This window comes from Nesoenas mayeri (genome assembly GCF_963082525.1).
Source record: "Nesoenas mayeri genome assembly, chromosome: 17".
In the NCBI taxonomy this organism is placed as follows: Eukaryota; Metazoa; Chordata; class Aves; order Columbiformes; family Columbidae; genus Nesoenas; species Nesoenas mayeri.
In genome coordinates, this window is record NC_137565.1 from 3,679,432 (window position 1) to 3,707,305 (window position 27,874).

At 41.6% G+C, this 27,874-nt stretch overlaps 3 protein-coding genes across 3 annotated transcripts; all 3 read right to left on the reverse strand.

The window, feature by feature from the left end:
• Positions 1 to 341: 341 nt before the first annotated feature.
• TCTN2 (tectonic family member 2) lies at positions 342 to 9,970 on the reverse strand (the record flags this gene model as incomplete). Its single annotated transcript, XM_080355623.1, has 18 exons — positions 9,882 to 9,970; positions 9,042 to 9,155; positions 8,672 to 8,745; positions 7,913 to 8,108; positions 7,556 to 7,656; positions 7,109 to 7,305; positions 6,761 to 6,884; positions 6,066 to 6,201; positions 5,378 to 5,443; positions 4,483 to 4,611; positions 4,135 to 4,212; positions 3,728 to 3,808; positions 3,316 to 3,427; positions 2,909 to 3,012; positions 2,435 to 2,591; positions 1,668 to 1,793; positions 1,231 to 1,319; positions 342 to 457 (listed from the first exon to the last, which is right to left on the reverse strand). Exons 1-18 carry the CDS (start codon positions 9,955 to 9,957, stop codon positions 342 to 344), a joined length of 2,076 nt encoding a protein of 691 aa, XP_080211749.1. The 5' UTR covers positions 9,958 to 9,970.
• Positions 9,971 to 10,182: 212 nt separating this feature from the next.
• GTF2H3 (general transcription factor IIH subunit 3) lies at positions 10,183 to 20,133 on the reverse strand. Its single transcript, XM_080354997.1, is given in 16 exon segments — positions 10,183 to 11,340; positions 11,425 to 11,461; positions 11,544 to 11,679; positions 11,807 to 11,875; positions 12,100 to 12,153; positions 12,650 to 12,724; positions 12,810 to 12,838; positions 13,274 to 13,303; positions 13,548 to 13,610; positions 14,095 to 14,258; positions 14,836 to 14,942; positions 15,811 to 15,890; positions 16,351 to 16,513; positions 16,516 to 16,696; positions 16,698 to 16,888; positions 20,109 to 20,133. Coding segments are annotated over 16 exon segments (1,473 nt in total). The 5' UTR covers position 20,133; the 3' UTR covers positions 10,183 to 11,270.
• Positions 20,134 to 20,210: 77 nt separating this feature from the next.
• DDX55 (DEAD-box helicase 55) lies at positions 20,211 to 27,732 on the reverse strand. The gene is made up of 14 exons (XM_080354996.1): positions 27,613 to 27,732; positions 26,766 to 26,816; positions 26,597 to 26,683; positions 26,264 to 26,355; positions 26,094 to 26,156; positions 25,571 to 25,720; positions 24,919 to 25,108; positions 24,293 to 24,375; positions 23,763 to 23,894; positions 23,070 to 23,162; positions 22,355 to 22,469; positions 21,558 to 21,726; positions 20,884 to 21,176; positions 20,211 to 20,514 (listed from the first exon to the last, which is right to left on the reverse strand). Exons 1-14 carry the CDS (start codon positions 27,718 to 27,720, stop codon positions 20,347 to 20,349), a joined length of 1,794 nt encoding a protein of 597 aa, XP_080211122.1. The 5' UTR covers positions 27,721 to 27,732; the 3' UTR covers positions 20,211 to 20,346.
• Positions 27,733 to 27,874: the final 142 nt, after the last annotated feature.

Genomic DNA, 27,874 nt, shown 5'->3' on the forward strand with positions numbered 1-27,874 from the left:
GGAGAAGAGGGAATAATGTGTCCCCTGCTCCAAAAATGTTTGGCATGGAAAAGAACTGCGGTGCAGCGGGAGACGAGAACACGCTGGGCAGGACCTGGGTCCACCGGGAGGACAAAACAGCTCACCCTGGTGGAGTCAACTCCGCGCTCTTCCTGCTCCAATGCACCACTTAATTGTTACTAAAAAATAATAACACAACCATTTTCTGTATATCATAAAATTAATACTCTTATGTATCTTTAAATATTTATATAAAATGGCTACAAAATTCAGGAATATTTATCCATAAATTTTACCCAAAAATACTTAATATAATAACAAAAGTGTTTCTCTTTACATTTTTAAATCAAGGAACTATTCCATATTTTAGAAAACCAAGGGTTACTCATAAGTGCCGCAAGTAAAACAAGAAATGCCAATGCCAGGCCCTTAGCGAGACTCCGGGAATACGGTTCTCCTGAAAGAAAAAAATAAACACATAAGAGCTAAATTTCAGTTTAGACAACAACCCAAAATATATAGATTAAAGTATATGCAAAGCCTGAATCAAATAGTGGAGCAGAAAGCAAGGGATACGCTGCTTCGTACTTATGAAACTCTATACTTCGTATAACTCCAGTCCCAAAGGTCTGCAGATAACAAACACGGGCAGTTGCCTCTGTCCATGCAGCTCTGGGAACAGAGCCCAAGTGGCACCCTGAAATTCCACAAGAGTCTCCCATAAAACATCCACCACACTTTTACACAGAGAATATTTAAAAATTAACTGGTTTACGAATCTGGCAGATTTTTACTGGAACTCACACGGGCTGACTGAAAAAACATACGGGCAAAGTGAGAAAAAGTCTCCCACCACCCTCCCAGGGCACTGAAAATACTACAATAACACTGGAAAATGGAAAGAGAACAGTATCATAAAGTGATTTAACTCTTCTCCCTCCAAACTCTACAGAGGAGTGAAAAAAGAACCTCTCTCTGTCAAAAACCTATTCACAAAATGTCAATCTTAGCCACAAAGTACACCTAGTCATTTTTTTCCCACTAGTCTAAGTAAGAAATTATGCATTGTCAATGAAAAAATTAATGCATTTTTGGACCATGCTTTCTAACAGAGGAATTTTAATTCCCTCCTACAAAGCATTCTTTCAGACTAAACTCCACACGTGTCATTACATTTCAAAGCAATAAGGCCAGTTCACAGCATTCCACACTGCTTATTATTATTTTTACCTGTGTAAAACCGTGTCAATGGATAAAAAAGTTGTGGCCAGCACACATCGTTTCGATTGCAGTCAAATTCTGTATAATTAATCTGAAATCTGAAGGAAGAAAACAAACAAACACAGGTTAATTAACTACGGTACCAGAACACCTGCACAAATGGAACAAAAAAAAAAGGTGAAAAGGTGTCCAGATTACAGGAAAAAAATAAAAAACCAACTAAACCACAAACTTCCCGTTACTCTCCTATGACTTTTTTCTTTAATAAAATCAGTGTCCCTAAAATAAAATTGATCACTTTAATAAAATCTGTGTCCCTATCAGAGCTGCTAATAAATCTTTGAACCAGGCCTTCTTGGTGTGCACTCCACCAAACCCAAGTAACCTTTTGCTCAACGCTGCATCTGGTTAATTCAATGTCAAATATCAATGCTTTTAAAAATTACCTCGTCATCGGAACAGGCGGCTGAGCTGGCACTTTGATAAACTGAACAGAAGTGGTGATGGGAAGAAAGCTGACGCTGTTTTCACAGATAAGCCCACACTGGAATTGCCATATGACAGTTGAGTAACTGTAAGAATACACATTATTATAGCTTGAGGGCTGTAAATGGAAATTTAGAGCCTAAACATAACCATGAAAGGAGAAAATGCACAGTATTTAGGAGGTGGTTGCTGATCTCTGGATTTTCAACACCATGTGCAGGAAGGGAACTTGTAAAGCCTGGAAATGAGGTAAAATAGAGCAGAGTGCCACGTATTTGGTTTGGATTAATTTAGGAAAAAGTGTTTGCAAAATGAAAATTTCCTATTTTGGGAAAGGAAAAAGCATTCACCACAGCTCACAAGAAGATGCCAGAGCACAACACAACGTTGTCTTTTCCACCACGTGACAAGAAATTACAATATTCTTCTGATCAGATGGCCTGTGTATGTGTACTACCGGCAGCATCATAGATTTTATTTCACATTTCAGTGGAGTAGAAAGATTATCTACTGCTACCCATTCATAGTTTTGTTATTATTTTCATTTCAGAGGGAGAAAGGCAAACCTCGTTGTGATCAAAGGAATTTGGGCTGCGCATGCAAATAGAAAAGGCATGAAAAATTAGAAATAACAGTAACATTTTTGTTTGTAAAATTTAATCTGGGTACGTTAGGTAAGCAAAATGAACCATTCATTTGTCAGATCGCCAGAGACACAACTGTCTACCTGATCTGCACAGCGAGGATCTCTTGCTGGGGAACCCCTTGTACGGCGCCCACATCGGCAAAGATGATGCGAATATTCAGATTTGCAGGAATATCTGGACAAATGCCATTAAAGTTTCTAGTGCTCACATTCGTATCAGAATTAAATGGATCAAGACCTATGGAAGAGAACGGAGTTATTTAAAATGAAATATTATGGAAAAGATAACATTTTACATGATTATTGTCATAGTCCAGTGAAACGCTTCCAACACAGGAATACAGTAAAAAATGCTCATAAGAAAAGGAGCACTTTATCAACAGTATCTGTATACATACTGAGCTATATGTGTGCGTGTACACATATATGGATGGATCCAGACATACAGATCAGTATCTTTAGGCATCTGAAATTACAGTTTGGTTTTATTTTGAGACGCTCTATTGATTGTATGGGCATATTTAGACTCTAAACAACACCACAAACCTCACTTACGTATAATTTCCACCCAGTCATTTAAATCACTGTAATTTGAATTGTCCCTCTTTCCGACGTGAGTGGCTTGTATTAACGAATTCAATTTCTCTGTTACGTTTCTTCTGCAAAATAAGAATGTGAGATTATGCAAAAAGTCAATCTGTACTGTCTACTGCTCTGGGTCCCAACATTATTGTGTCATAAGGTCGGTTTCCTCTGAGAGATGTTATCACTCAACAAAAACTAACAAACTATTGAGTTATCTGTTGAAGGGAAGAAATGGCAAACATTCCACTGCAGCATAATCCTCATTCAAATACAGAGAGATCTGAGCAAAACCATTATTATAATTACCCTGATAGGAGGCACTTGGAGAGAATCATGTTATAAGCAACAAAGGAGATGCAGAGATCTACATAGCTCACCTTAAAAAGCTGCAATCTTCATTAATAGCAACTTCTAGAACGCACCCAGAGAGTGAATCCAGTCCGAATAAAACTGGTGTATAAGTTGCTGACGTACATAAACCCCTGCCGGCTATGAAATGAAAACATCTTACTCGAGCTTTCTTCTATCAACTTTCAGTTTTATGAAAAAATATCAAACATTAGAATTCAAAACAATAAGTGGTATAATTCATATACAGATACAAGCCCATTCAACGTATATTTTCCAGTAAAGCATTGGGGGCTTACTCATTGAAGTTTGAACAAAGACTGTGGTATAGTCTAGAAAAGCAAAAATACAAGGTTTGGCAGAGATTCTTAACTAAAATACCTTAAAAAAAAGACATTTTAGCATTACTGCAGTTGAAGTTGCAGCCTCACAAGCCAGTACCTGGCTGCCAAATGTTTAGGCTTCCAAAAGTCTCAGAAGCATTTATATTTGCAGCTCTCACTGGATTTCCAACTTGATAACCTAAACACAGAAGGGAAAACAGTGAACATTGTATAAGAATCAATAAGCATTAGCATTGTTTTAATAATAAATGTCACCAGTCTCAAAGTAAATGAGCAGACATTGCCATTACAGCAGGAATACACTCACTTTAAATGATCAATATCTATACAACAAAAGCCTGAAAACCAATCACTGCTATTCCAGTTGGCAGTGCAGCAAGACAGAATGGTGGGGACCAGCAACATAAAGAATTATAAAAGGGATATAAAACATCACCACTGATAATCTGTACAGTGCAGATTTCTTTCTTTTCACTTTTAAGAGACAAACCAAAATATTAATACCTGGATTTCCCAACAGTTCTGCTGCATTAGTACCCTCTGAATTTAGAAATCTGGCCGTGAATCTCTGTGTCAGTATTTCTGGTAAAAGACAAAAAAAACTAACTTTACTTTGAAATGAGTATATTAGCAAAAAGTATGTTCTATATAGGACACAAACTTCCATCCTTCATTAGTGAAAGAAGATTCAAAATAGTACAAACTGATGGTAATCAGCCCCACAAATTTTCTTTCCAGAGTCCAGGGGAAATTGTTTATAAGAAGTATTAGGAAATAAGAGATTCCATCACAGCATTTCCATGCTGAATTAAAACATAAAATAAAATAATCTTAAAAGAAATTTCCTTATACCTCCATCACATAAACTTCCGAGGAAGACTGTGACATTTATTTGCTCTATGTTCTCGTCTTTCCAAATGAACGTATAATGCTCTGCAAAAGTTACATTTTGACACAGAAGCTCAGCAGTAGGAAGGCTTTCTGGGGAAGAAAAAAAAAAAGCTATAATGAAAAGCACTGCTAATTAGAAAGCTACATTACTGTAGCTGAAAAAGAACACATTAAAGAACTGTAGCAAAACTCTGGAAATGATAACATTTATCTTTTTGAGAATATCTTCTACTGTTTAAGTCCCATCTTAAGAGGACGGTGCGACAGTACAAGCCCCTGGCTTATCAATACTTTAACACTGGTGGATCCAGGCCCTTTTGTAGCTAAACCTCTCCTGAAGAACCCAGCGCTGGACCTTCCATCAACAGCTGACGCTCTTCTCTGGACTCAGGACTCTGTCTACATTGATCTCATCCCTCCCAGGGAGCCACCGCTGCCCAGAAAAACACATTAGCTTGGATGCCATTAGTTCCACTTGTGTTGCATTACCCTCTTGCTGGCTGGGAATCACTGTTCTACAGCAAATAACTGCTCTGTGGGCTGAAAAAGGCCCTTAAAAAACACAAGAGCTTACAAAACAGACAGATACATCTGCTTACAGTCTGCCCATCCCACTTAAAAGTTCATCACAGAGATGTTTTTAAAGCATTCTTTATACCTTTATTTCTTGACCAACTTTAAATGAAGTTGGTGTAAATTAAACCAGTAAGCAAAATAGTTTACCTTTTGAGCATTAGATAGCATAAAAGATCCCTCCTAAGGATTGCAGCAGGTAAACATGGTAGGCATCAAAATAATCGATTTCTTATATAGTCCAGGTTATGTAAGAAACTTATTTGTTAAATGAGAGACCTACCACTTTCAGTGATGAATTTGCCTGTGTCAGCGACAGTCCTATAGATGACGTTTTGTTGGATGAAGTCTGAGAATAAAAACCAAAAACTGCAGTAATTCTGACTAATAAGAGAGACAGACACCCACGATGCAATCTTTGTTGTTATGAAATTGGTAAAGAACCAATCAGTTTATGCGTTTTGAGAGCATAGTTAGTTATCTCCGGGTCTGACAAAAATAATATAGACAAAATTAGACAATTACGTAGTGTAAAATAATATTTATGCTGCTAATCAGATTATCTCACACTTCAGAAGGACACTTTGTAAGTATATGCTTTTGTCATGCACATAATGTAATTCTAAAATGATGATACTGCACCCTCTTGACAGAAAAAGGGCTCTGCAGCAGCCTGAAAATAGAAAGTGGGAGAGATGCTGTTGTGAGGTATGTAGCCACAAGTCAGATAAATGGGAAACAAAGGCTGATCTCTCTATTTCTTATCTCCTAAATCCTGGGAAATAGTGGGACACTTGCAAGAAGGACATCAGAAAGAGGAATTGAACATCCCCAAACGCTGAACTACAGTCACCAGAAAACGAAGATCCTAGTTGTATTACAGCTACTATGTCAACAGCCCTCAGGTTTGTTCTGTTCCAGCAGCTCTGAGAATCACACCTGGTGTTCCCGTCAGGGTTTACGCAGCGTACCTCCTGTGCCCGTGTTTATCCTCACGTCGTGGGGCAGCCCGTCCTTGTAAGACGCTCGATCGGAAAGGCATTTGACATCAAAGTTCTGGAGATACGCGACAGGGGCGTTTCCAACGCACTGACCAGCCAAGGATCGCTGCAGGTAGTTCAACAGAGATATGCTGGGCCCTTTCCTAGTCCCTTGCTTCTCATCTTAAGACTATTTATTAGTGAAATCCTGCAAGTATGTACTACAGCCACATGACATTTTGACAAACAAGTGATCAGCGTCATCCTAACTTGTCAATAATTATAACCAATAAGTCCCTCTTAAATGCAAAAGGAATTTGAAAAAAGTAGAACCAGATGGCTAAGATTCAAAGGGGAAACCAACTGTAGTGCTCAGTAATACAGCAGGCAAACCAAAAAATACAGAAATATGATAAGCCATAAACTATTGATCAGGATGCCAAGCTTGCTTTTACTTCTTAAAATAATTTAATTACCATTTGGGGGGATATGCAGGGGGACCTGGAAGGATAATGTTTACTTTTGATAATGATTTTGTGCCTTTTTTTTTGACAGTGAAAAATATATTCCACCACCTCACAATAGCAAGTTGCAGAATCTGGTTACAAAGCCACAAGGAGTGTGGTATATAGAGAATATCAAACAAACCAAGAAGAACCAAGAGCTCCTAAACATGAAGTGATTACCTGGGGAATGGTAAAATACTCATTTTCTTCTGTCATAATTGGATCTCCTTGTCTGTAACCAGTGAAGAGTTTCCTGGGAGAAGTTTGTAAAGGGATCTTAAATGGAGGAACTCTGGGTGTAGAACTGCAAATAAATTTAAAAATTAGACAGTTCTTTGCACTCTACCTTACGCAATTATACATTTGCTTTCATGTCCCACGTCCTTGTATAGTAACAATGACATTTCTCCGTTTAAAGTTCCCACCCTAGATTCCAATTTCAAAATAACTTTCATTATAAAAACAGGTTATATTTTTGTCAGCACATCTAATGTATGCGTTGAGAAAATAAATTTCCTTAAGACTTACGTAGAGCCATGATAAAAGTAGCCAAGAAATGGTGTATTGTTAAGAGAAGACTGTACACAGAGGAAGGGAAACCAATCAGGGGTATATTCCATTGAGTGAGAAGAGCACAGCTGATCGAAAGGTGGGTTTACATCCCCACCAAACACGCCAGTGAAACATGATCCATTGAATAACTGCTTCAAGTCTGGTGTACATTCCTGAAAGGGAAAAGAATGGTCACTTTTTAGCACAGTAATTGCAATACCACAGGCACCACAGCCATACTGGCAGGTAAATCACACCCATTTTGTAGAGAAAAGTCATATTTCCTATTAGAAACACTGGAAAATCCAAACAAGCCCTCTAGCCCCATCGAGTCTGAAGCATTCAGCACCTCTCCCTCCAGACAACAGAAAGAAGCTACACATTTTGAAAACACTTCATCAAATTTTAATAGGAAACAAGTACCTGATCACAGCAACAGCGAACATCACACGCTCCAGCTGTCAAGTCACAAGGACAAGAGCCCAAGGGCTGAAACACCTGGTTTGGGATGACACTTGCATTTTCTGTAAAAGAATTAAAAAAAAAAAGAAGATAAAATCATATTAAATGGACTGGAATCCAAATAAATAGACCATGTGCATTGCAGGTTATTCTGACTGTGTACAAAACATTTGTTAAATTCCATTAATGATTTTTCAGTGTCTCTTATTGCTGCCCAAGTCCCAATTTGTTGGTTGGTTGGTTTTGTTTTGTTTTTATATAGAGAGGAAAAAAAACAGCCAAAATGCCATTTCTTCTTTAGCATATCTGAACACTTACCCGACACATTTCCTGCAAAGGAAGAGTTGGCATAGATTTCAGCTTGAATCAGGAGATGCGCCAACATCACTGAATCACGACAAGCTAAAACCTGAAGCGTTTCCACCACGCAGAGAGGTGCCGCGCAGCAGTCAGTGGCATTGGGCAAACACAAGTGCAGGTTTTGAGTCGAGCTTACAGTCACTTTGGAAATGTTCTGAAAAAATGCAAAATAAAGTTTGACAGCTTTGACGGCTCATTTTAATTTGCTCTTATTTATACGACTCATCAGCTTCTGAAAGAGAAGTCTGAGTCCCACTGTGCTTTGTCAGAGCTAAAATGCAACGACGTTCATCCTGGATAAAATAGGACGTTTGTTGAGCGTGGAATGACAAAGGGTCTGCAACAGAGAAATGCAGTGAGGATGTGAACTGTACACAGAATTTTTTAAGGCACACATGCAGGTTAAGTTACCTCAGAAATCACATGCAAATTCGAAAGAAAAGAACAAATACTGAAAAGTGAATTTCAGTTTTTACAGCTGCCTTCAGTTGGAAACAGGAATGACTGCAGAGCTGATAAAACCCCCAAGGAATTATGTATAACATAACATTGAAGGCAAGTCTAATAAATATTGATGTTCCAGAGTTTGTGCTGTGTAAAACCACTACATTTTTATTTCTATTAACATCTTACATTAACATCTTACTAGAGTTTCATTAGCCCTTACTATATGACACTTCAGTCCCTCCCATTTTGAAGAATCAGTATTTTACATACCACACCAGGTGTTACATTCAAATTCCAGGCACCAGCTCTTGTACTTCCACTGCAATTTGCAAGTTGCAATCTTCCTATATCAAAATAAAAATTTAAAAAGTATTCCACTGTCATTGAGAAAAAGACTAGGAAATGAGGTACATATAAACTCCTCTGGTGCCTTTAAGCAGTCATCCCCTCAAGCCCAGCTGACAAGGATTTCCCAGCAGAAATCTTTTGGAACTCCTATTTCAGTAACAATTAAAGCACTAATTCAAATGCACTACTGTTTCTCCAGTAATTTTAGTGGCAGAAAAAAAATATTCAGAATTCAAACATATTTATTTACATGCTATTGGGGGGGGGAGAGGGGGGGAGGGATTGTTCTTACCTGTCTCTTCATCTACAGAACTTAAAATGATAGAAAAATTAACTCCTGAAGAATTTCCGTGAAAAAATGAATTGACTCTGGGCCCTGACATATGGATAAATGAAGGCTGAAAGACTAGAAGAAAAAGAAACAAGTCTTAACACACAATGGAAAAGGTAACATCCGTAAGACATATTTAGGTCTTATACTTGGGCTAGATTCTTATCTTCCTATACTTTAAATTGTCATAAATAGCACCAAAATATCTCATTATACAGGTCAATATTTACATTCTCACAAAATGCCAGAGCAGCGTGTTCACCATAGCTTTCTGTATTTCAAATTTACATTTGTTAAGATTTTCAGTAAACATGGGAACTAAGGCAGGAGTCTGCAGCACTGACTGGGCTATGCAGATACCACCCAGACCAGGCAACAACATATTTAGCATTTCTTGCTGACTTCAGCTCTCACACTTTAGTTTCTTGCAGCCACAAAGGGCATCAGGATGATCCACAACCTGTGATCCCGTAATCACAGTGTCCTCAGCATTTGGACATAGTTTCAAGTTCAGGGTTCCCATTAGGAGCTTCACTCGAGTTTCCTTCACAGACTTTACCAAGGTCTAAAGGTTCAAAATAAGCAGCTCCACCTTTGCCCACGACCTCCTAGTCCCTGGGGACCCCTCGGGGTCTCCATGGCCTCCCCTCACGCCCACCCGGGCAAGCCCCACCACTAGTCAGTCAGGGAAGGTCCCGCCGCACACCGACCCCCCCTTCCCCTCACCCCCGGCCACCCTTCCCTCAGCAGCCTCCCCCAGGAGGCTGCCGTTCACCGCGGCCCCTGACGCTCTGCACCCACCGGGGTCCCAGGCCGGCTGCCCGGAGCAGGGTGCCGCCAACAGCAGCAGCAGCGCCCGGAGGAGCGCGGCCGCCATGGCGCCTAAAGAGGCGGCGGTTCCCGCCCAGCCGCCATCTTGGAGCGGCAGCGCCGTGTTATGGCAACGGGTCACCATGGCAACGGGAGAGGGCGGGAAGCGCTGCCGGCGCCGCCTCCCCGCACACAGGCCGCGTCCCCAACAGCCGCACTTCTATACCGTAAAACTGCGGCTCGCCCTTAAAAATATCCTTTATTACTGTAGCAATATTTAACCACGTTTGAAAAAGAAGAGGTTTTATTACAAAAGTTTTATACAAAGGAAATTATAAATACAGCCTTCAAAGAAAATAGAGTATCAAGAAACGACATAGAATTCCTGTATACACATTGAGGAAAAAAAATACATATATTTTTCTACGTAGGAAGCAATTGCTGTCCATTTTACTTTGAGGAGACATCAGTTACTTGCAACAGGTTAAGACACCAAATGATACAGCTACCTTTTGAAAGCAGATTTGTTGTTTGTTTGTTTAAACCAAAGACATGTACCTGAGTACACAGCACACCCTCATTTCTGACACAAAACACACCAAACCCCTTCCTTCTTACTTGCCAAATGCCACACATAAAACCAGAGTAAAAAACAAAAAGTGTGCCTACTGTCATATTACATACAATTAATCTTTTGTTTTCCAGTTTTAAAATACAACCTGAAAGACTAACCAGCATTAACTAGACTGCATTTATTGAAGCTGTTTTAAACAAAGGGGCGGCTTTTTGTTCACACAATGAACAGAGATCCGACTGAGAAAGAAATACCACAAAGACAGTACGGTCAAAGGAATACGCAGGGGAATTAGCATCTTAAAAAAAGGGTTCTAAGCCATCTTGAAAATCTTGCTCATTTATTTTGAAATTGATGCTGTCCCAGACCAAAACTTGCTAGAAAAAGATGGCAAGAAGTTCAAGTCCCTGAATAAAAGAGTGTTAAGATGCTGACCCTACACACCAGAAATTGCTGTTCTTACCTTTATACAAAAAAGAATCCGAGCTTTCTTGTCTTTGAAAATACTTTGGAGGTGTGATATTCACATTGGCTAAAATAACTTCTACTTCACAGGGTCTGTCTGTCTGTAAACTTCTGGTTCCTCTCAGAATATTTAAAACAGTACAGGTTACATGGTAATACAGTGATTTGTTACTTAAAGAGCTGCGTAGAAAACATATGATTTAAATATCTATCCCTTAAGAAACAAGTAGTAACACTGCACACAGTTCTTTCATATCCAGTTAACAGTGCCATCAATTTCTTACATATATTCCATTGCATGGAATTACTGGAAGAGGCAATGATGTATTTACATAATGTTGTTACACAGCTAACTTTAATTTCTTCTTCTTAGCTTTCATAACAGGCGGCAATGATATTTTGAAAGCAGTCCTGAAACAACATAAAAAAGGAACTGTCAGATCCACGGAACACATCTCCACACCCATCCCTAAGACAAGAAAAAGAAACACTTACTCGCATGTGCTACAAATAGGACTGAAGTTGCAGAATACTGGAAAATAAAAGAATTTGCTTTCAGTAAAACGGTTCATTGGAATGTAAGGAATCAGACTCTTAAGTATTTATAAACTTACTTGACAAGCACACAGAGCACACGTAACCAATTTCAATAAGATTTCGATGACAGAAGCATGCGGCTCTGTAGTCAACATGAATGGGAGGTGGGAGGACAAGCTGTGATCTTTGCTCTTGATCAGGGAGAAATACCCACTGCAAGAACAGAGACAAATATATTTTGCAAATTGGAATGGTCTTGCTGTATTGCCTTGTCGACAAAGTCAGTAAGATTTCGCATCTGACACAGGAAAAACACTGAAGTGGTTTTCAAATGACTTACCAACAAATACTGCAGAAGGGATGGCATGTGGAGCACCTTCAAATATATACCACCCGTAATGTCACAAGCCTGGAAAGCGGAGAGCAGGATCAGATTGTTAAGATTTATGAGATTAACAGGGTATTTAAAATATCCACATACTGCTCAAGGACTGCATGTTGGAACTGTCAGATTCACTGAACAGATTTGCACACCCACTCCTGAAACAACAGAGAGAGCTTAAGAACACGTCAAACCATATAGCACGAAGAATCTATGAATTAGGATAAACGCAAATAATAGGATGTCTGTACCTGTTGTAGAAGACCCGAGTCAGACTCCAAGACACAGGCATCAATCAAAACATTCTGCAAGAATAAAGATGACATGCACAAAAAACAAATTCAGCTAGGGCTAATGTAACCTCAGTGTTATTGTCACGATCTGTTTCCGCTATAAATACGCTCCACATATAAATGCACAAGCTTCTACAGCAGAAGGACCACAATAGCCTTAGGGAAGCTCTTTGACTTTATCAGAAACACAAATCCAACCTCCAGTATGTCCCTTCTAACACATGGTAAAAAAAGAAGTGCCATCAAATGTACCTCATACACATTAGCTGTAAGGAGGGACAAAAGGCTACTACTGGTACTTCCACAGTAACCTTTCATTAGTCTAGTAAACTACGATATGGATTGTTCTGGTTTATTTTTTAAACTTGGTTACCACTTTTTCCCCTGGCCATGACAGGCTTCATATCAAAGAACCTTTAACTAGATCATAATAAGAGAAATGAACAGTTTTGTTATCTTTGCACATTAATAAAAGATAATATATATAACAATGAAATGCCAGCTTCACCTGTTTCTGTGCTGCAAAGATCACATTCATGAAATTCATATATTGCAATGCACTGTCTTCTGCAGCTTTTATGACCTAAAGAAAGCAATTCAAACTTGTTAGCTTATATAATATCACTGGATCGCAGGACTGAAAGAAAACTGACAGCAGAAGTTCTTACCAAAATCCTTGATTTTATTTCTTGATTGGCTAAGTATTGAAAAGAAAAAGAAATGTATTAGTACATTGCATCTACCTCTGGGAAAGGAAAACCAAATCTGAGTAAGAAATTCAAGTATTGTCAGAGCCCTTTGGAGGAGGATTTGTGCATCAGGTGACTTTCCAAAAGTTCCTCTCAGCCTCCCGATGTTGTACAGATTCCAGTTTCAACTTTACTTGTTTCACTTGCATTCGATAGAAAATCAGAATACAAGCGTGGACTAATGATCAAATCATCACCCAGACCCAGTTTAAACCATCCAACTTCAAATGATGGGGATAAACCTATACCTATTAGACACAATTTTGGAAATGGGCATGTGTCAAAACACAGGCCTATTTGACCGTATGGACATACGCACTTATATCTGTTATTCTGATTCAAATATTTATGTTAAGTATTTAAAAAAGGAGAAGAGGCGTTACCTTTTACCTCTTTGCTTATCCTGTTGATATCTGTGTCAGTTGACATTAAGGAATCTACATCTATTCTTGGAAATAACACCAGCATCCATACCACGTATTCACCACCTCAGCCAACACACATTTCAGTGACTCACAGTTATTAGGCAAACATTTCAGTTTTGAGTACTATTATAGAACAGGAACAGTAAAACTTATATTGAAGCATAATTAATATTATAAGAAACAGTCTTAAAAATACATAAAGGCTTTGAAGACTCTACGATCAGAAGGATACAACAAAGAGCTTTAGCAAGTGATCCTGCTAACTGAGTTTCTGTTTGCTCGCCCTTCATTTCAGCTGCAACACAAGAAAAGTTGGAGAAGTTACTCTTATATATAAAACCAGTTCCTAAAACTGACAATACCAAATGCTACAAGTTTGATCTTTGGCAAACAGTATTACTGCAGAGGCCTGAAATGTCAGGTACAGGGTGTTCCAAAAAGATGGACCCAATTTCAAAGCAGTGTATTGCACAATGGCAACATGTTGCAATTATACAAAAATTTACAAACGGTTTAACGAGTTATCAAGTGTTAAGAATTTGAAACTCTATGCCCTGCCCTTTCCAGTGGAAAGAGTTTCATTCACGGACAGTTTGTGGTTGCAGAGATACAGTGATTTCAAATTGGGTCCATTTTTTTTAAGCACCCTGCGTAATAAACTTATCTACTTCACATATATTAAAATTCACATAATCAAAATAAAGGACATTCTTACAACTCCTTGACATAAAAGTGTTTTGCAATTCTGTATATTAAGCATAGACTTTTATTTTCCTTACTTTTTGTCATGAGATCTTTAATCTCTTCTGCAATTGCATCATTTATTGCTGTTAACAATTCATATTTTCCATCCCTGCTGCCAGAGCAATTAGATTCTATGGAACTCCCACCATCTCCAAAGAGATCAGCAACGGCCCAGCGCTTCCCAGGGTACAAGAAACGGCTGAAACAGAGAAAATTTTTTAAAAGTATTTGTGTTTTGTCTCTAAAAAATACCATAAACTAATCAGCTGTAGACACCAATACTCTGAAGTATAATTTCAAATAATTTTAATACTTTAGACATAGAAAAGCAGGCAATCTTCAAACCCAAAATGGAGTAAAATCCACATTCACCTCCCCCCTTTCAAGATGTGTTTTAAGAGAACTGGCAAATAGGCACCACACTTGCACTTAGCAGTAAATCCTGACTCACTAATATCTAGGTATAAATATCCCCCAAACAGGACACTTCTGTCACTTGCATCGTCCTACTTGTCACATCTCTCCCATCCTCTCTCTCCATATATTTTTAAGTAAAACTCTGTTTAAACCTCCCTTTTATCTTATAAGCCTTTTCATTTATTTGTATAAGTCACATTACTTCTTTCCCACACAGTTTTAGTTAATTGCTGCTCTTAAGACAACGATATCTAATGCATTTTAAATCTGGTATCAATTATATACTTCAACAAAAAAATCAGAAGACAGGTACAGGAAGGTACACTTCAAACTTTTACACTGATAAGAAGCAACTACACCTTTCTTGTGTGTGACTGGCTATGACAGCCAGCTTGTTGTTACGATTCATAAGTAAGTGTGAATTTCCCAGTACCATCACGGCATCGATGCATTTTGATAGGGTGAACTGTTGGGAAAAGAAAAAGAAGTAGTAGACACAGCACAGTAACATTTATAGTTAAGAAATGTATAAGTTTCTCAGGTAACTGCAGTTAAAGAACTTCAGTTTTAAGATGCTGAAAGTTCTTCCTAAGTGGAAGTGATTGTCCCCCTGTATTGGGCACCAAGGAGGCCAAACCTTGAACACTGGGTTCAGTTTCGGGCCCCTCATGACAAGGACGTTGAGGTGCTGGAGCGAGTGGAGAGAAGGGAACGGAGCTGGTGAGGGGCTGGAGCACAAGTGTGATGGGAGCGGCTGAGGGACCTGGGGGGTTCAGCTGAGAACAGGAGCTGAGGGGAGACCTTCTGATCTCTGAACTGCCTGAAAGGAGCTTGGAGCCAGAGGGGTCGGGCTCTGCTCCCCAGGAACAAGCGCCAGGAGCAGAGGAAACGGCCTCAAGTTGCACCAGGGGAGGTTGAGGTTGGATGTGGGAACAATTTCTTCCCCAAAGGGCTGTGGGGCATTGGAACAGGCTGCCCAGGGCAGTGCTGGAGTCACCGTCCCTGGAGGGCTGGACAGACGGACATGAGGTTCTCAGGGACATGGGTTAGAGGTAAACTTGACAGTGTTGGGTTAATGGTTGGACCTGATGATCTTCAAGGCCTTTCCCAACCAAAATGATTCTATGATTTAGAAAAAAACTTTGAAAAATACACAACACTGGGTTGCTATTTTTAAAAGTGTATTCCATTATGTTATCTCTGTTTTAGTAGACAATATTTTGGACATAGCTTGGAAGACTAATCTCGTTTGTTCCCCACTCACTAAGATATTTATTCAATAAATTATTTCCCTCGGAAATCACCAGCTGCAGCACCAACCCCCACAGATGTACCTCAGCTTCTCCCAGCGCCTTCTTCCCCCACCAGATCGGGTTGGTGTCAATGACCACGACCAGCAGGCTCAGCTCATCATCTGAAAAAGCGACAGGGCGGCAGCGTCACCCCGAGCTCGCCCCAAGGTCCCCGGGGAGCTCAGAGGAGCCGCAGCCGCGGCGGGAACACGGGGAACCGGGCACCGCGGAGCAGCGCGGGCCTGGCGGAGCTTCGTTCCGGAGGCACCGGGGCCATAGGCCACACGGAGCCCGGGCAGCCCGGCGGCAGAGCCCCGCCAGGCCCCGGCAGCCGCTCCCGCCGCCCCGCGACCGCGTCCCGGCTCCCGCCGCCTCACCCGCACTCATCGCGGCGGCAGCGGCTGCCGGCACCTGGAGATGACGCCACCGTGGCGTCATCCAAACGGGTCGCGTCACGTCCAGCCGGGGCGGGGAGCGGAGCGGCCATGAGCACGGACGGTAACGGGAGCGGGGCCGGGCGGGAGGGGCAGCGCCGGGCCGGGCCTGACGCGCCCCCCGTTCCCTTACAGACCTGATCGAGACCTTCAGGGCGCAGCTGAGGAACGACCCCGATGTGGCCTCGGCCGTGGCCGCCATCCGCGCGCTGCTGGGCTTCCTCAAGCAGGACCGAGGTGGGTCCGGGTTCCCCCTCAGCCCCGCCGGGGTCCCCCGGGTCTCCCCTGACCGGGCTCCTCCGCCTCTCCCCGCAGGAGAGACCATCCAGGGGCTGAGGAGCAGCCTGCGGGCCGCCATCGACACGCTGTCGCGGGTGGACTCGTCGGTGGCCGTGTCGTCCGGCGGGGAGCTGTTCCTGCGCTTCATCAGCCTCACGTCCCTCGAGTACTCGGTAAGGGCGCCGCGCCGGAGCGGGACCCGCTGCGGGAGCCTCCCGCCGCACAGCGGAGATCTCGGTGTCTTGCAGGACTACTCCAAGTGCAAAGAAATCATGATCGAGCGCGGGGAGATCTTCCTGACCAAAGTCTCCGCCTCGAGGAACAAAATCGCCAAGCTGTGCCATCCGTTCATCAGAGACGGGGCTGTAAGTTGGCCGGGGCGCTCTGGTCCTGCTACTCTGCTCCTCCTGCAAGGGAAACGCACAAGGGGAGGAGAGGGAAGCTCATTAAAACTCACTGCAGTGTTTTCTGATGGTGGCTTCTGCGAGCACATGGATAGAATATCACCCAGCGCTTTATTTTATTAAGATTTTCCCCTCTCCCTGCTTCAGTTTCTGTGCAATCCGACTTTAACCTGTGATTTACTTCTAAGAGGTACTGAGGAGTCACAGCTTCGAGTTACCATTTAAACTACTAGATCATCACCCCTTGGCAGCAGCGCACAGCGTGGTTTGCTAATCTGTGACTTATAGAACACGAGTGACATTAGGTTATTTAACATTGATGGGCAGCTGCGTGAAGTAGAAGCCGTGACATCATTCACAATTAAGTAAAGGTTTCCCAGAGCTCAGCAAAAGAGTAATGCCTGGCTATTATTATTTTGACAGCGAATATTGACACATGCCTACTCAAGAGTGGTCCTCAGAGTGTTAGAAGCAGCTGTGGAGTCAAAGAAGCGATTCAGTGTTTATGTTACTGAATCACAGCCAGATCAAGCAGGGCAAGTACTCATTCATTTGCGTTTTGTCTCGGTTAACAGGGTAAGGTACAGCTAGCATCAAATCTGTCATACCATGCTAGGCTTGTTTGCAACATTTTAAATGGTAATCCTCATTAATAATATCACATTATTCTGGACAAATGAAAATAAAACAAACAAACAACAGTACTGGCAAGTAACTTCTATTAACAGTGTTAGGTAGGTTTTCCTCAAAGGTTTACAAAGTTTCGATCAGTGCCAGGCAACCTCTGTTTCCCTTGGGAGAAAACTGATAATCAGTATTATCTTAAACATAGCAAAGTAAACCACTTAGCTAACAATGTCTGAAGATGCCAAATAAAACATGTTACTGATGGCAAGAGAGCAAGCTTTCCCTCTTCAGAGCAAACACTGTTGTGCAGGGGAAGCACTAAATCCTACATACGGGATAATACATGTTAACAAGTTTTTCACTAGAATCAAGGATGACCAGTAAAGTGAAGTATATACTTCACTAAAATAACTTCTGGCAATGCACTCTGTGCTTTATTACTTGTTTCTTACACCCTGTTGATGAAAAAGCTCAGACAGTTTAGGTTATCTGTCATCTTAATAATAGTTCACTGACTCATCTTTGTGTAGCTGTAATTCCTGGCATCTAAAACAAACTAACTTGACTTTTGTTGCGTTTGTTTTAACCCGTTTGTTTCCATTTCTGCACAATAACTTCTTTTCTATTAGAGCATACATAATAAACAAAAACTACAAGCAAGGGAACATGGGCAGTTATGGGTTTCAGTCTTTCTGCTAATACATTTCTAGCACTCATCTTAAAGAAAAAACATTTAAGCTTCACATTTTTTTTCAATAGGCAAAAAATGGCAAAGGCCTTGAGGCAGCTGAACATTCCTGTGACTGTGATTCTGGATGCTGCAGTTGGGTAAGTCTGATCATTACATCTTACCATCACCACACTTTCATTTTGACTGTATGTTTCCCTAGAAGCTTGTTCAAACGACAGAGTTTATTAACCTGGTTTGTCATAGTGGTCAAACCGGCTAAACAAGTTACACCTTTAGGTGCACAATTAGGAGAATGCTCCTGCTACAGAACAAGTATTTGCTGTTTGCACATTAGAATGAAAACTGGAGTCAGACCTAAGCGTAGAACTTGGGAATATATGTCATTAATTAAAGAAATAAAAACCTGAGGTGCCATACAAAAAGGCTATTTTTTTTTCTAAATTGCATACATGATGTCATTGGGGGTTTCTTAAGCTATTTGCTGAAACTAGTTCAGAAAAGTGGCAGACTGTTTGAATTACTAATTTCTGTTCTGTTCAGTACGTCATTTGTTACATTACCCAGCAAGACTTGGATTTTTTCCCCCTTTGAACAGCTACATTATGGAGAAAGTGGACCTGGTGTTAGTTGGTGCTGAAGGCGTTGTTGAAAGCGGAGGCATTATTAACAAGGTAATAGGTAGTGAGTTTATTACATCATTCTGTGAACTCTAAAGTTTGGTTTCTATGACTAATTCAAGGCTTTCTGAAAAATCTTTTCTATTTGCATGTTATCCAGTAAACAGCTATTTATTGCTGGAAACTGAGCAATATTCTGTCACGCTAGCACTGAGCCTGCATGTTGTTTTCCATCTGTCTCCACAGATTGGCACTAATCAAATCGCTGTGTGTGCCAAAGCGCAGAATAAGCCATTTTATGTGGTAGCAGAAAGTTTCAAGTTTGTAAGACTTTTCCCTCTAAATCAGCAGGACGTCCCAGATAAGTTTAAGGTAAGAGAAATTCAAATTATTTCTTAGCCAGCTCAGATGCACACTTAGGTATCTATGAACAATTTTCATCTAAGCTTGTCTTCATTTATCTGGGTCTCTCTACCGTCATTTACTTTACGTAATACAGATTTGCTCCATGTTACAGTCACACATCAAACAGCCATAATTAGTCATAACACTAACACATCATTCCTAAAGCAGTTCCTTTGGGGCACAGGAGCAGGTGAGGGCAAGATGCAGTTAAATCAACATGCTTCTCAACTACAGGTTGTACTTTATAAAGATAAAACAGCTGAGACCAGGGCGGCACAAGCCTCACTTTAATTGACTTTTTTCAGTTTTACCACAAACATCTGCTCTGGACTGTAGCGCTGCTCTTGCCCAAAAGCCGTTTTCACCTGCAGTTGTGTAATAACTAATGGTCTCCCTTTCCTTCTAGTACAAAGCAGACACTCTGAAAACAAGTCAGAATCTAACAGAGGAGCATCCCTGGATCGACTACACATCACCGTCGCTAATTACGTTACTTTTTACAGACCTGGGTGTATTAACTCCATCAGCTGTCAGTGACGAACTTATTAAACTCTATCTGTAACACAGGACTCAGCCTACAGGATGTATCATCTTCAGCGACTATCACAGTTGTAACAACTTGCAAGATGATACAAGTTATATGGACACGGTAAGACAACATTATAGGGATTAACGTAATTATCACTCGAGTTTTTAAAGCAAAATGTTACATATGGATGGACCACTGTTAAAAAAAAAATCCCCAAATGACTACAGCTTCTAAAGACCTAAAATAAATTATTTTAAAGATGGGTGGAGCATTTTTATATTGTAAAATAAATACCTTATGCTGTATGAACCTCATCCTGAAGTGTGCTGTTACTTACTGATCTGGGGTACGTACCTGAGAAAAGCAAAGTGAAAACATGGCCGAGGCTGGTAATGAGAGTCTGCAGCTCCTGCCACGCCATGCGAGAGCTTTTGTTCTTAACCACGGGCTTGTTTGTACGTCTTTATGGACACCAGGTCTCTTTATGAAGAAATTAGATCAATTCTGTTCTCCACATCATTATGTTGTTACAAAAATACAGTTTTATTGAAATAGGCAGTATTTTAATCTAAAAGTGGCATTAGAATAACTGTCAACCTTCAGACTCCAAGTCAGCAACAGTTTCTGCTTTAAGTCTGCTCGGGTTGCCTGTTAGTCTCTTCTCAAACTCTTCTTCACTAATTTTCCCTTTTTTTAATCGTTTCAAGAGTCTCGTGTCATTCAGCAGCTCTTCCATATCCTCATCGTCGATATCAGAGCCCTGTGGGCATTGAAAACCAACAAATTAAACACAACCCCAAAAGGTTTTCATTCTACACAACTGAACACTAGAGACATTTACAACTCTGATTTTGCCAAGAATATCCAAGCAGGAAACAGTCGCAATTTCTACCCAGGGAATTATGACCTCTGAGAAATCAAATCGTTTCCTAGGCTGGCAGCATTACTGACTAACATCAGAGCTGACAGGTTGTTTCAGTGTTTGCCTTTAAAAAGCTTCTCTATAATTTTTGTAAGCTTTGCCTGTCAAGGTCCTAAAGTTAATTTACAGTCGTCAATCCCACCAACCCACAGCTCTGCCATTTGCTGCAGTAATCACGTGCAGTTTAATAGAACGGGCACCGTTTACCTCTTCACGTTTCCTTTTAGCTGTTATTTTCTTCTTCTTCTCCTTTTTGGCTTTCTGCTTCGACCAGGCTTTATTCTTTACAAATTTCTTTTTGCCCCCATTTTCCTCTCTTTCTTTTCTTTGTTGTTCTAATTGCTTTTGCCTCTGTTTTTCTCTATTTTTATCCTTAAATGAAATGGAGTCTGTATTAACAGTGACCGGAGTAAAGTCTGGAAAACATTTTCCTCTTAGTTCAGGCATCTTTGGCATTTTTAACAGTGCGAAGCCTTTGGCAAGGCTAGCAAAATCCAGATCTGTTAAAATAAAGATGATAAAGTCAGTTTCCTGCTGGATAAAAAGTTGATTTCACTTAGCAAGTCACAGAAAAATAACATCATCTTATTGTATCATTGGCATTCTATACTGAATACTAGTAACAATATTAAGTCACTTTTATTTATCCTTATGTCAGTTTGGTCAACTCGCTAATTAAATATCTTCTCTTGAAAACAACGAGAAACAAGTTCATTGGAAAACATAGGAGTTTTGTCAGAATCTGATGCTACAGAAAGTAAATCTGAGATGAGGAATCAATAGTTAAAGCTTGTGGACAATCACAGCAGTTTTTTTTACCAAACTAAATACTGTCTTCTGAAAAATCACAGTAAAAGATACCAGCTGCTGCCGGGAATTACCTTTTATTCGGAAGATCAGATTACATTCGTGTTTGGCATAAGCCTGGACGTAAGACACAAATGCTTTCATCCCCTTCTCAAACACGGCCCTGTCAGCCAGGGCCATGGCCTTCAGTTTGGGAAGGAGGTCTGACACGTTTGTCTGGGGCTTCATCTCCTGCATGGGACACTGACAACCAGAAAAGAAATATAAAACCAAAGGAAAAGTTAATTCTGAGTGAGCTTTGAGCCCCTTTCCCCTCCTGCTCCGTCATTTCAATGCTCCCGTTTCACCGTTCAGCCCCACGCAGCCGTCCGGGCCCTGCAGAACAGTTCACGCACTGCGGCTCAAGAGACAACGTCTTCATCTCATGCCTTATCAAGCCATGTTCTCATCAGCATGGCTCTAGAGAACTTCTTATACAACTAATCCCATAAATGCAGGAAATTATCCAAGATAAAAATAAATAAACCAATAAATAAAGCAATGCTGGCAGGGTTGGGGGTAGGAGCGTAAACCAGCGCTGCCCTTCTGGAAACACTCAGTCTACACATCCTTAGAAATTAAAAGCTTTTCCTTACTCAGTGCATCACATATTCCTATTACAAACTCAGTAGATAACACCAGGAGCAATTGTGTTCCAACAGTTGCATTTGGTGATTAATAAGCACCTTTATATTTTTTTAATCATGCGCCTCTGCTAAAACATTATTTATGTGTACGATCTTAAGTCCTCCAAATTCTGATTTCCAAATTCCTACCAGTAAGCCTGTCCCCTTGCCCCTTCCTGCTTTGGGGTGGAAAAAAGTCTACTCACCTTTTGGTTGATGGAGAGAAAGTTAATGTAGGATTCTTCCATGGGAAGCAAAAACACAAGCGCGCTGCCTACATTGCCGATCCGCGCTGTTCGACCGCACCGGTGCACAAAGGCACTGAAACAACACGACAGAGGAGATGCTCGGTTTGATTTTAAAGTATTAGAATGGCAAATTTGAAGTATTGTATACTGTTGAATTAAACCAACAGGAATCAGTAAAATGCAATACAAGGGGTGTGTAGCATTCCCACTCCATTGTTAGGACTGTATGCTAAAGCAAGGGGCATCTGGTTTGGGGGTGACACTTGAGCAAGTTGCAGAGAGAACTATGACAATAGAAGTTAAAATACAGGGAAAAGCACCTTTAATGTGAACTTTCAATGCGCTGTTCTTAGAAGAACTCTGTCCCCGCTCTCACCTCTCATTATTTCTTTGATATTCTCCCACTAAGCCTTACACCAGAGCCTCTTCACACAAACATACAACAAACACCCATTTGACTTACACACGTACAAAGTCACGTCAATTCACACTGGTTACAACAAAAATCGCATCGTTTTGATCTCCCTTGTTCACGCATTATTTTGTGCGTTCACTCAGACCAACTTCCAGGCAGCAATTAAACGTGTTTTCTGCAGCTGTGTGTTCCCAATTTATTTCTGAACAGCACGCTAACATGACCACAAGTAGAGATTGTTGAGATCTGAAGTTGTACCTGGCGCTGCTCGGTGGGTCGTACTGTAAAACCCAGTGAACCTCTGGAATGTCTATGCCACGAGCCATCACATCAGTGCAAACTAAAATGCCACTAGGAAGAAGAAGAAAAACCACATTTTCATTAAATTGTCACTTGGCCAGTCTCCCCTCAGCTGTGTATTCTGCATCTACACTGAAGAACGACGAACAAAGTGTTTCAAAACATATATTTTTTGAAAAGAGACCAAATATTATAAGGTAGTTGCAGCTTTCAGCAAATAAAATTCTACATAACATTATGAAAAGGAATGTGATTTATATCACAACCAACATGTCACTGAGAAAAATCAATTTCCTATTACAAATTCTATTTTTCAATCACCAGTGCATCCACAGCTGAACATAACGCTACAAATGTTTTAATAAAGACCTAAGTGACCGCCAGCCTTGGCACGCTATTCCAAACAGTTCTGCCAGTCTGTTAGTAATTATTTTTCCTGCAATATAAAATGCTAAAACTCAAGTCCTATCCCACAAAGCTGCCGAAGAACGCTTTTCCGCAGGTAAATTACAGCATCATGTTGCTTTATTCTTGTTCATATAGCAACAAAACAGTATCCTGAGTTTCCACTCTGGCAATCCATCAGGAGAAGGTGATTTCCCCTCCCAGGTCCCTGCTGATGCCACTTTCCGCCTATTCGTATGTTCTTACCCTGGGAGCTTCCGAAACTCAGTAAAAATCTTGTTGCGCTTGTGTTTCATTTTCCCGTGAATGCTCATTATTTTCACTTGTTTAATTAAGGATTCCAAAGCCTTCCCATAGTATTCCACACAGGCACACGTGCTGTTGTGATAAAGACAGATATAAAAGCCAAAGATTGTGCTGCATTTTCAATCTGGTTTAGACAGTCAAGTTACAATGGTCTGAGACTTTTCAAAAATATACACTATTTTTTTTTAAATATGTACCTCATTTTTATAATCAACATATAATCATCTATAATGCCTTACTTTAAAAATGCATATAAAATTTATGTTTTGCTTAATAAAGTTCAACAGAATCCTGAAAGGAGGCAATGACCAATTGACAAGATATCTATTCTTATTATTATACTTGACAAGATATCTATTAAAATGAATCACTTTTAAAATAGTTGTGTCCTCCTCAACACAGGGCACAGTTTTGGAATTCCAGTAATAAATCACTGTACTGTTTTCACAATGAAACACACAGAGAATTACCTGAAAAAGACAAGATGTTTTTCCTGTTTGTGCTGTCGAAGAAAATGCACCAACTGATTAAATTTTTCATCTGCTTTGCAGATCTATACAATGTAAAAGAAAAGAAAAAGTAAAGAAATGGATTCAATACAAAGTTTCCTCCATTCATTGTGCACTGATACGCCTATGGACGTAATTCCTTAATCATTTGCACCAGTTTATAATGTGGAGTGTTTCTCTTTTATGGATCTTAAGTTCAAAACCAAATACTTCAGCTCCCTGTTTTCCCACCCGCAGCCACAATCTCTCTCCTGAAGCAGCATCTCAAGGAACCCTCAGGTCCTTCTCTAAAATCCCCAGCGTCTCCTCCCACACCCCCTCGCTATGAGCAGGACAAGGAGCAGCACAGCAGCGAGTTTGGGATTCCAGCTCCTCCAAGCAGCCACAAAAACTCGCAGAGCAGGAAACAACAGGGCTGCTAATTCAGATCTTTCTCCTCAGCTTGGTTGCCGATCTTTGTAGAACCTGCAAGAGTCCTGGAGACTTCTGGTTCCTCGATTAATGTGATCCTAACTGGGTGAGATTGACAAACTTATTGACAGAACCACGGAAAAAGGAGAAGGAATGAGAAACGCAGTGGTTCGCACCATGTAATAGTTCTCCAGGCGTGTGGGAGTTTTCTGTGCGTTGCTCGCTGCCACCCCCTTCTCTTTCACCGAGATGCGGACGGGATTGCGCAGGCCGGCTCGCACCAGGTTCTCCACCTCTTGAGTCTGAGTCGCTGAGAACAGACCCGTCCGCCTCTGCTTGGGCAAGAAGTCCAGAATGGTGTTTAAACTGCAAGTAAGCACACAGAAAACAGAACTGTCCTAAGACTTCCCTCAGAAAGAAGTTTAATCGTTGGAAACAAGAGTTTATAATCAAAGTAGCTTTTACTACAGAGTGCCAAGGACACAGCATCTTCTATCGAGCTAATTATCTTAAGAGAAAAGGGACATCAAAGGTTATTTATTAGAGTGTTTTAAGCCATTCCAGTGCATAAATTATATGTAATCAAGTGCTAATACACGTGCTAATACACATTAAAGAAATTGTAAACTCTCTATTCATCAAGGATCCACTTTTCCTGATTCTTTACCCCTCTAAACAATTGCTTTACATACTCTACAGAGCAAAGACAGGTAAAAACAAAGCAGAACAAATTTAATTTTAGAGGTCATTGTCGGCCACACTCATGCACATCAATCTTATATGAACTCATTTAAAACTTCACAAGGATTACTAGAATGTATTACTTACCTTGCTTCAAAGCCCATATCTAGAAGTCTGTCTGCTTCGTCTAACACCAACACGTCCAGAGACTTCACACAACTTGCCAGGTCCAGCCCATCTGCTTTTCTTCTGAACAGATCCTCCAAGCGGCCTGGTGTAGCTACAATGATGTTCCCGCTGTTTGCGAACAAAACACACTGCGGTTTTGTGACCAGGCAAAGTAAGGACTTCAGGGGAGCTGGAACATTGTTATCACAGCACAGAGCTGCGTTCAGCAGTAAAACTATTTCAGTTTGTCACTTCTAACTGTTTTCGCATCTCAGTGCCTTTCAGTCACTATGTCAATGTAAATGGTACCAATTCCATGTATGATCATTTCCTATTGTCTCACTCACGGAAAATAATCGACAATTTCCACATACACCCTCACATTCTCAAGCAGCACCACCAAACTGCAGCACCAGCGGAAGCAAAGCCCTAATCTGAAAACCCCGACAACAAGAAGAAAACCGCAACTGCGAGGCATTGACAAAAATTATTAACAACTCACCCGTGTTCTTTAAACTTTTCAACATCTTCCATGGGATTCCTACCGCCAATTAAAAGAATCTGACTAAAACAATAAACCAGAAAGCTTTAGGTCATCCTTTGCTAGTTTACGAATGGCAGAAGTCCAAAGGAAAAGGAACTGCGGGCGTGACAAGCCTGAAGTTCACTCACCTAAACCTGGGGAAGTGTTTTGTGAAATGTGATAGCACCTCATCAATTTGAATAGCTAATTCTCTTGTTGGTGTGATAATTATAGCTCCAACCTGCATGTGAAAAACAAAAGAAGTTTGATCCTGTCAAATTAAAAGCTATATCTAAGTACAAAGAGAGCACCCCAATATTTATATTCAAGTTTTAAAGTTTCTTGTTACTGCTACAACAAAGAGCAGAGCACGCAGTCACTTTAGGTTTATGCAATTTTCCACATTGGTACTTTTCCTGAAGTTGTCAAATCTTATTGGCATATCACAAAACCATACTCAGAGCTGAATAACTTAATCTTACCTGCATTTTCTTCAATTTTTCTTCCCGTCTGAGAAGAATTTCCAGTATGGGAATCACAAACGCTAAGGTTTTCCCACTGCCTGTCACCTGTAAGAAGGGAAAGAGTCAGTCCTCTGCTCCAGAGACAAACCAAGAAAAGTGATGAACTCGACCAAGACAGAGTGCTCACCGCTTCCGCAGCAACATCTTTGTTATTCATGAAGAGTGGGATGGTTGCCGACTGAAAAAAAAGAGACATCACATGAACAGCTGAACTGGCTACGGTGCAAGTAACCACACAGCACCTAAATCCCCCCAAGGACACCAAAGCTTTCTGTAATGTGCCCCAAGCAGAGCCCATGGCAAGAAAGCCACAGGCAGAGACTTCTAGTGAACCCACCGCCCGCCCCGGGTGCCCCGGCCCACGGACCCCACAGCTCGTCCCAGGGCAGCCGGGCTGGCCCAGGCACCCACAGCCTCCTTGGGGTCACAGAATCAGTTTGGTTCTAAGAGACCCTTAAAATCATCAAGTCAAACCATAACCTACATCTAGCACTGCACCATGTTCCTGAGAACCTCATGTCCGTCTGTCCGACCCTCCAGGGCTGGTGACTCCAGCACTGCCCTGGGCAGCCTGTTCCAATGTCTCACAGCCCTTTGGGGAAGAAATTGTTCCCAGATCCAACCTCAACCTCCCCTGGCACAACTTGAGGCCGTTTCCTCTGCTCCTGGCGCTTGTTCCTGGGGAGCAGAGCCCGACCCCCCTGGCTCCAAGCTCCTTTCAGGCAGTTCAGAGATCAGAAGGTCTCCCCTCAGCTCCTGTTCTCCAGCTGAACCCCCAGGTCCCTCAGCTGCTCCCATCACACTTGTGCTCCAGCCCCTCACCAGCTCCGTTCCCTTCTCTCCACTCGCTCCAGCACCTCCAGGGATTTCTTGAGGGGGGCCCAGAACTGCCCCCGGGATTCGGTGCATCCTCAGGCCCCGCCTGCCACCCCCGCCCCCCGCACAGCCCGGCCCGGCGGGGACCGTCCCCTCACCTGCACCGGGGTCATGCGGGCGAAGCCGAGCTCCCGCAGCGCCCGCAGCACGCCCGGGCTCAGCGCCACGGGCAGCGACTCCCAGCTCCCCTCAGTCACCGCCTCCATCTTGGGCGGCCCCGGGCCCGCCCGCGCTCCGCTCCGCCCGACCGTGCGGAAACAGCGGCCGCAGCGCTTCGGTTCCGGCGCGGGCCCCGCGGCTCCTCCGTGAGGAAACACCAGAGCCAACACCGAACACCCCGCTTCGGTACAGCAAAATTCA